General features: G+C 44.8%; 3 protein-coding genes across 3 annotated transcripts in view; 2 read left to right on the top strand and 1 right to left on the bottom strand.

Moving 5' to 3' along the window:
* Window positions 1-3,324, top strand: part of LOC119268974 (hexokinase-9-like) — a 4,259-nt gene extending 935 nt beyond the window's left edge. The window contains exons 2-9 of the mRNA XM_037550698.1: window positions 253-404; window positions 484-666; window positions 901-975; window positions 1,067-1,222; window positions 1,424-1,522; window positions 1,607-1,737; window positions 2,270-2,351; window positions 2,442-3,324. Coding sequence (XP_037406595.1) covers window positions 253-404; window positions 484-666; window positions 901-975; window positions 1,067-1,222; window positions 1,424-1,522; window positions 1,607-1,737; window positions 2,270-2,351; window positions 2,442-2,789 — 1,226 coding nt within the window. The 3' untranslated portion in view covers window positions 2,790-3,324. The remainder of the gene's footprint in view (window positions 1-252; window positions 405-483; window positions 667-900; window positions 976-1,066; window positions 1,223-1,423; window positions 1,523-1,606; window positions 1,738-2,269; window positions 2,352-2,441) is intronic.
* Window positions 3,325-3,364: 40 nt separating this feature from the next.
* On the top strand, window positions 3,365-5,117 carry LOC119268973 (senescence/dehydration-associated protein At4g35985, chloroplastic-like). Its single transcript, XM_037550697.1, has 5 exons — window positions 3,365-4,063; window positions 4,145-4,281; window positions 4,379-4,545; window positions 4,643-4,727; window positions 4,817-5,117. Exons 1-5 carry the CDS (start codon window positions 3,491-3,493, stop codon window positions 4,974-4,976), a joined length of 1,122 nt encoding a protein of 373 aa, XP_037406594.1. The 5' UTR covers window positions 3,365-3,490; the 3' UTR covers window positions 4,977-5,117.
* A 141-nt stretch (window positions 5,118-5,258) lies between these two features.
* Window positions 5,259-7,324, bottom strand: LOC119271985 (40S ribosomal protein S24-1-like). Its single transcript, XM_037553600.1, has 5 exons — window positions 7,141-7,324; window positions 7,007-7,048; window positions 6,758-6,928; window positions 5,663-5,749; window positions 5,259-5,581 (listed from the first exon to the last, which is right to left on the bottom strand). The coding sequence occupies exons 1-5, from the start codon at window positions 7,222-7,224 to the stop codon at window positions 5,549-5,551; spliced, it is 417 nt and encodes a 138-aa protein (XP_037409497.1). The 5' UTR covers window positions 7,225-7,324; the 3' UTR covers window positions 5,259-5,548.
* Between the last annotated feature and the right edge of the window lie 1,453 nt (window positions 7,325-8,777).

The following is an 8,777-nucleotide window of genomic DNA, read 5'->3' as shown; positions in this document are numbered from 1 at the left end:
TTAGCCGATTATTACGAAATGTGCGTTTTTTTAGGGGAAATGTGTGCTTTCCTGTTCCTTCTTGTGCCTGTAATTATACAAAATGGTGAAACAGAACTATATCAAGAAATTTAATTGTACAATTGCAGCAGAGGCATTCACCAATATTGCATAGCATTAGCATATGTACTTGTGTGACTGTCCTATGTTGCAACTGTTGAATTGAGCTGCATTTTCAGTACATCATTTAATCTCACTTATGCAACCATTTTAGGGATGAGAAAGGGCTATTTTATGCACTTGACCTCGGAGGAACAAACTTCCGTGTTTTACGAGTTCAATTAGGGGGCAAGGAACAGCGAGTTATCAAGCAAGAATCTGTAGGGGTATCCATTCCGCAGCATTTAATGTCCAGAAGCTCGCATGTAACGATCATGTCCATTTGCCATAATGTTCATCTCTCCTTTTTTTTGCTAACCTTGCATACTTGGCGTAAATTTTCAGGAACTATTTGATTTTATCGCCGCTGCTTTAGCAAAGTTTGTTGCCTCTGAGGGTGAAGATTATCATCTTCCGGAGGGCACTCTAAGACAACTCGGTTTTACATTCTCCTTTCCAGTGAAGCAAACTTCGATTTCATCCGGCACACTTATCAAGTGGACAAAGGGTTTTGCAATTGAGGAAATGGTCAGTTTATTGTACCTAGCCTATTTGAAAACCAAATCAAAGATGCTAACACATGAACATGATTTTTTTTTTCAAGTTATACAAAACAATGTCCAGTATCATCCCGTATCAAAAAGTTTAAATGGGGAAAATCCTGTAGTTTCTTTGGACTTTCAGTTTGGCGATATGCTTATATGATTTGTCACTGTATAAATAGCTATGAATAATGTACCTGCATGTTTACTTTGAAGTCAGGTTGGCAAGGATATCGTGGCTGAATTAAACGAGGCTATAAAACGTCAAGGACTTGTTATGAAAGTCTCAACATTGGTTTGTTTCTTCTTATATGTACATTATGCTTACCGGGTTAAATGTCAGGTCTATCTGTTAATATAGACTGAAATATAGGACTATTCTGTAGGTGAATGATACCGTTGGGACTCTGGCTGCTGGAAGGTATGTAGATGATGATACTATGATTGCCGTAATACTGGGAACTGGTACTAATGCAGCATACACAGAGAATGCACATGCAATTCCTAAATGGCATGCCCCCCTGCCCATGTCCGGAGATATGGTGAGTGTCTGTTCTGTACCCATGAATGCAACTTTGCAAGGCTGCATAGATCGCACAAACTATTTTGCTTCTATTACTTACAGTGTCACAAGAACAAGAAATGGTGATAACAGTGAAGAATGGCTTTTACCCCATTGATATGATGATTTTAATCCCCTCGAAAAAAAGATATGATTATTTTAATTAGTTGGTTTGTAACAGGTAATAAACATGGAGTGGGGAAATTTCAAGTCCGCTCATCTTCCACTCACTGAATTTGATCAAGCTTTGGATGCAGAAAGTTTGAATCCTGGAGAACAGGTATGTGGTGTCGCCCTTGATATAAAGTAATGGCACTTCCCTGTTTTATGGTTGATGAGCGTGGATAAGACAATTTCCTTCCAGAATTACGAGAAGTTGACCTCTGGTATGTATATGGGGGAAATTGTCCGGAGAATCTTGCTACAGATGGCTCAAGAAGCTGCTCTTTTTGGTGATAATATACCTTCAAAACTAGAGACCCCATACATTCTGAAGTATGTTGTTTCCGTTATCATCCACTACTTTATCATGCAAAGAAAGTCCTTCTCCTGAATTGCTTACAAATATGCTTTGTTGAATTTATTTCTTAACTGTAGTTATTGATGAGTAAAGCTGTAAATTCGACAAAAAGAGCACCTTAAACAAGAAAATCGTGGGACCTTATATTTACTGTGTCTTGTATGGATATGCTACTAGTAAAACTACAGTCACTGCATTTTTTTTCGTGCCAATGGCTAAACTAGAAGACCTCTGACCAGAAATATCTTGCTAGCCAATTCCATGAGAGTATATCTTCAGTTTTTGATTCAGCCTGCAGTGCAAACTTTGCAGAGTACTAAGCGGTCTTAATTTCAAAAAAAGTAAGTCAATGAAAATGAATGGAATGGTTCTTCCCTTAGCGTTTTTTGACTAATTTTCCATCTCACTTTGCGTTTATACATGAGCTGGCAGCTATTCAAACCAAACTTAACTGCTCAGTATTCGCACAACTGTCATCAAAAGGCTTGATTTCTTTTGTGCTACCAGGACATTTCACATGTTGGTGATGCATCATGATGTATCACCTGATCTCGAAACAGTTGGTATCAAACTAAAAGAAATCTTCCAGGTACCCTCGTCAATGAAAATTAAGTGACAGTGCCATTCTTTTTAATCCCTACCGCCAAACAACTCCTTTTCTGACTTGTATGGTTTTCAGATCGAGAGCACCTCAAGAAAAACAAGAAAACTGGTCGTGGATGTTTGCGAGGTCATTACCACACGTGGTGCACGGCTTGCTGCTGCCGGGATACATGGCATTCTCAAAAAGCTCGGTCGGGCTACTGACAGCCCCGATAAGCGAAGGACAGTAATCGCCGTGGACGGCGGAGTCTACAAGTACTATACTTTCTTCAGCGAGTGCATGGAGAGGACTCTGAGTGATATGCTTGGGGAGGACCTGGCACCCTCGGTTGTGATTAAACCGGCCAATGACGGCTCGGGCCTTGGGGCCGCTCTCTTGGCGGCTTCCTATTCTCAGTACCTCCAGGCTGATGAAGATTATTAGCTCAATCTGATAGTTCCTTTGATTCAGAAGCCATGGCAGCAGTATACCACAACATTCATCAAACTGCCTCAGTGTGATGCTAATTCGGTTATGAAGCTGAAAATAGACATTGCATATGGAATTCGTGGACGATTCGCTCATGTCAGCAACTCAGCATCGCTTCCAAAGTTCGCACTGGAGTCATCGACAGAGTGTTAGAACCATATGGAGAAAAACTTTCATGTTGTGGTGGAGAAGACGAGGAATCGAAGGAGCGCACTCTGACAGCTTGCATCTGTTCTTCATTCACGTCGGCAAAAATTGCAACCCTCATTCCGTTTCGTTGCTCGCTCTCGCCTGTCGACTCCTCGCCTTTGGTGGGAGTGCAACTGTTGATGCGATAGCTATCTTCATACTTTTATCATTCCCTTTTCTTGTCAGAATATTATTGTGTACATATATGTGTATGGCTTGTGCAGACAAGGAATGTGTGTCCAAGGTGTCTCCGAATGTATTAACCCTGAAGAATGGAATAAAGGCGGCCGCAAAGGAGTGAGAAAGCTGCAGAAAGATTTATTCCGTGCGCGTCCTGTTCGTTCTTTCTCCCGGCCGACATGATATATATGCATCTCAGAGCCAATGCGTCCCGGGCAGCCAGCTTGCTTGCCAGTTCTCCGCAGCCGAATCGCTCATCTTAATCTGTAGCGGCTAGATAGAAGTTCATGGGCTGCTGCGGTGGGGGCGCCATGTCGTCGTCGTCGTCGTCGAGGCCGAGGGGCGGCATCCGGGAGGAGACGCTGCTGCGCGTCCCGGGCGCGGCGGTGCACCTCGTGGCCGGCTCCGAGGGGCCCCTCGAGCTCGGCCGCGGCGAGCTCTCCGTCGTGAGGATCTTCAAGGACGACGTGGCGGTGACCACCGTGGTGCGCGTCGGCCGCGACCTCGGCTGGCCGCTGGCGAGGGACGAGCCCGTGGTCAAACTCGACCGCCTGCACTACCTCTTCACGCTGCCGGACAAGGACGGCGGGCTGCTCAACTACGGCGTCTCCTTCGCCGACGCCGCGCTGCTGCCGTCCTTCGACGCGCTCCTCAAGTCCAACTCCTGCTTCTCCACGCCTTCCGCGCCGTCGAGGGGCTCGAGGCCGCCGCCGCCGGCGTCGGCGTCGCCCGACGCGTACTGGAACGACTTCTCGCCCAAGGTGGAGAGCTACAACAACGTGCTCGCCAAGGCCATCGGCGCCGGCACCGGCCACCTCGTCAAAGGCATCTTCATGTGCAGCGAGGCCTACGCCAGCCAGGTACGTACTCCCCTCTGCTTCGTCCCTTCTGTCGTTGTTTATCTACCACAAGGTGACCGCTCTGAATCCACTGCCGTGCAGGTTCAAAAGGGAGCCAACCTGATAAACCCTCAAGCAGCCGGCGGCGCGAGCAAACGCTTCGGCGGCACCGGTGGAGCTGACGGGAGCAGCCAGGCAGGTCCGGCGAAGCGTGGAGGAGTCAACAAGAGCCTCAAGAGGTAGTAACTCGACTAACAGTATCTCTTTCATCCTGGTGTGAGTTGCTCACTTGTTCATCACCCATTCATCACTACTGATCTGATCTTGGTTGCTCAGGGTGAGGAAGCTGTCGGAGATGACGGAGAAGATGAGCAAGACGATGCTGGACACGGTCATCTCGGTGGCAGGGTCCATGGCCGCACCGCTGCTCCGTTCCAACCAAGGGAAAGCCCTCCTCTCCACCGTCCCCGGAGAGGTCGTTATCGCCTCTCTCGACGCCATCAGTGAGTACTCTAGTGCCCTGGAAACACCCACGGGACCTCGCCGTAACGACCAAATCTTTTGAGAGATTACATCGGTTGCCTTCTTCCTGTGTGACAGATAAAGTTATGGACGCGGTAGAGGCTGCCGAGAGGAGGTCGCTTGCTGCAACCTCCAATGTTGTTTCCGGTGCAGTGTCCAAGAGGCAAGAACATCAGCACCTCAAGCCAGGCCATATGGAAAATCAGATCAGCATTTGGAACGCAGCAGTTGACTGACTAGCTTCTGCTGCAGGTATGGAGAGAGCGCAGGGGAGGCGACCGGAGACGCTTTCGCGACGGTCGGCCACACCGTCGGGACGGCGTGGAACATCTTCAAGATACGCAAGGCCGTCACGCCCTCGTCCTCCCTTCCGGGGAACATGGTCAAGAGCGCCGTCAGGAACAGAAACTGAGGCCGACTCCGACCGCAGCACGGCCAGCGTACCAATACGTACATAGGCTGTGCTGCCTGCGGAGGACCATCAGCATACCTAATGAAGACATGTAATGCTACTCCACAGTTATGCAGTGTAATAATGTTTCTACTTTGGCAATTTCGGATGCACTGATATGTCATGAATACCAACAACCAATGCGAGAAATCATAAATCAGTTGCTTACTACGAATCGGGGATGCTGCGACAGCATGCCCTAGCCAAACACGACTTCAATTAAGCATGCAGGGAGAAAGTGCATAATCAAAATGAACAAGTGCATAAATGGAGTGGACAGACAACAAAAGAAACTGCATATCACACACTAATTTGGACGAGAAAGCTGCCTTGTTAAAGTTTTCATGAACACTTTAGCTCTAACCTCTAAGCATGGATGTAAATGTCAAAAGGCGTTATTCCAAACCAGCTAGGTTCACATCCAGGAACGAGAAAAACCTCACTTCAGTGAGGAGGAGAAAAAAACTAATAAGGACATAATGATGCCGCCGCCACTAAACCGCCGAGAGTGTAGATCTAATGTGAATGAATGTTTACTTCTTCTTCTTCCCGGCATCAGCCTTGGTCTGCACAAGCCAAAAATATCAACACAAACGATCATAGTGAGCACTAGAAAGTAGCCAACAGATCATGCATAAGTAACTCACCTTCTTGACACCACGGATCTTCTTAGATCTGTTCTTACGCTCCTTAATTTGCTTGCGAGACTTTTCAACCTTAGTAGCAAGACCATTCTGGGAAAGGGAACAGAGGAAATTATTTAGTTACAGGAATAACATTCGTGGCAGAATATAAAAATAAATACCACCATGCATTGAAAATTCAGAACCAAACACACCAACAGCTGTTTTATTCCTCTTCATAACAATTACAAATCCAGCAAGATCAATTAAAAACTGCGTAACTAAATATTTACATGCCTTTTTTTATTGTCATGTATTACTCTTTAACACCATCGATCAACAAAGGAATATCAGACCTAATTGTTGTTGCCGCATATATACTAGTCCTAGGAGATTGAGACTTACCTAATTGATGATTACTCTTTTTAGTGTTGCAAATTTGCGTTAAATGGAATATCCGCACTCTACATCTGTATGGGCTTTAACTAAAATGTGGAGACAACAGAACACAGAGCGGTTCAATGCAAGAAAACATGATACAAAATTATGCACATGTATCCCCCATCCATAATTTTGTTTCTGAACATCACAGACACCATACCATAATATAAATCTATGATGCATGGCAGTCACTATGCTGTTGCAAACAGGAGGCACAGAATACAACAAGTCAGGAACACAATTTACAACAAGTCAGCAGTGCCCCAAAGAAATCTAGTGCCGCAGCAATAAATTTGTCATCTAGATACGCACATGAAAACAGTATGACCAACCTGAAACATCTAGGCAGTGAAAGCCAAATAACTACTACTCCCTCCGTTCAGGCCGTTCACTATTATAAAATGTTTTGAATATTTGAATATGGACTAGATACAGACTGAAATGAGCGAAAAAACACACTGAAATGTGTCTACATACATCCGATTTATAAAAAAGTTAGAACATCTTATAATAGTGAATGGAGGGAGTACTATTCTTTTAGCAGATTAGCATGCATTGCTACACATTGTGATAGCGATACTAATGATGATTAGGGCTGGACTACACGTGGCAAAGAACGATCGAGCCTGATAAAAAAGCATCTGATTCCATAACTAAATCAGCGCAATGGCAACATACCCTGATCAGGCGGTAGTTGGGCTCGAACTTCTTGGCTGCTTCGAGGTTGTCGTAGATGAGACCGAATCCAGTGGACTTGCCGCCCCCGAAATGCGTGCGGAACTTGAACACAAAGATGCAGTTGGCGTCCTTCACGTCGTACATCTTGGCCAGCTTATCCTTGAGCTCCGCCTGCACAGAGAAACCCAGACGATGAGATCGCTAGATCGCCACCTGAACAGCCTCCATTTTGTGTGATCGATGTCTCGCCTTGGGGACGTTGGCCTTGCCGGGGTGGATCACCTCAAGCACCTGAAAGTGAAAGGTGGAGCGCCGGAAAGAGTTAGTGATTTGAGAGATGCGATGGATCCTGGGAGCCCCGGTGACGAGGGCAGGGTGCGTACGAATTGCTTCCGGGAGAGGAGGCGGTTGGTCATGAACTTGCGGGTGCGGAGGGTGACCGCCGCGCTGGCCTTCGTGTCCGCCATGGTTGGAGTTGGCCGCCGGCGGAGAGGTGGGAGACGAGAAGGTGTGATCCACAGGATGCGTTAGGGTTTGTTCCGCCGCTGGAAAACCCTATGGGGGCACTTGGCTTGTATAGCGTGGCACTGTGGGCTTCGCTCGGATAATAGATGGGCTCGAGGAGTACGGTTCGAATGAACAACACTCAGAATCCCCTCAGAGTTCTCAAACAAAAAAAAACTTAGAATCACCTCAGAGTTACCAAAAAAAACTTAGAATCCCCTCATCCCCTCAAAAACAAAAGAATAAACACTTAAAAAATTAAAAGCTTCGTGAGATTGCCTAAAAAAACTTAAAAAAAAGAAAAAAAAATGGAAAATGAGAATAAAAATAAAAATAAAAATAGAACTAGCAGATAAACAAAAGGAAAAATTGGGCGTGACGTCAATGCTATACTGGGCCAGCCCATGAATCGGCTGCCTTCAGGCGAAGCAAGCTACTGCCTCACGGTTGGCGGGACATAGCCGCGCCACTGCCCGTGGGAGTTTCGAAATCAGTAGTTAGTTATGGAGTGCCCTTTGCAAAGGTCACTCCTACCTTCTTCGATGGTGACAAGTGATGAATTACATGCGCGACACTTGTCACAACTTAGGAGTTTCAACATAGATTCGTTTTTCAAAAAAAATTATCACTTCAGCGTGTGTCCAAGTCACTAACCGTTGTCACTAGTAGAGTGCCCGTGCGTTGCCACGGGCTCTTGAAATAGTATGCAAGAGTTGCATGATAAATTTCACATGTACAAACAATATAACACAAACACAATTATTGAATAATTAAAGTTCATTTTTGCAATGTAAATTGATAACAAAAAGAAAGATTAACGACATGTTCATGTAACAAACTGAGCGATGTTCCAACTAAACACCTATTATAAAACTATCAATATCTAGATGATGCGCTTAAGAAATTCTTTCATAAATATCAAGAAAGTTGCCTTTAGCTTCATTCTCACAATGTTTTAGCAAGTATAATAAAAACCGCTTCCTCAACTCATACCCATCCTACACAAACAATATATGTAGTTAGTATGAAAATTTCACGCAGAAGGTCTTAAAACATGTAACGAATGTGTTGCCACTGGCATTTCAAAAAAATACTGGTTGCATATATAATCATAAGGCATATCAATTTTCCAGCTTGGCATAGAAAGTGAGTCTAAAATAGTTGCTTAGTTATTCTGATAATCTTGCTAGTACAATTATGATAGTTACGATAATCACCAAGGAGTTTTAATTTTTGAAAGGAAAAAACAACAACAATCATTAGGCCCTTAAGAAATTACGACATGATTCTAAATCTGACCAGCCACAAGATATATCCTTCCTAATATTCAGTTCTAGTGGGAAAAACTACTACCCAACAATATACATATAATATAATCGACAATATTTTCTGCATTTGCTAAATAATCATGGGAACAAAAAATGACTTCAGGCTTCAAGATCCAATAGTATATACATAGGCTCGATGTGACGATGCTGGCGAAGAACATCGAGATGGTTCGAACGTAGGATTTGTC

The sequence above is a fragment of the Triticum dicoccoides genome, chromosome 3A, assembly GCF_002162155.2.
Source record: "Triticum dicoccoides isolate Atlit2015 ecotype Zavitan chromosome 3A, WEW_v2.0, whole genome shotgun sequence".
Taxonomy (NCBI): Eukaryota; Viridiplantae; Streptophyta; class Magnoliopsida; order Poales; family Poaceae; genus Triticum; species Triticum dicoccoides.
Note: the sequence above shows the minus strand (reverse complement) of the source record. Positions and strands in the feature narration are given on the sequence as shown.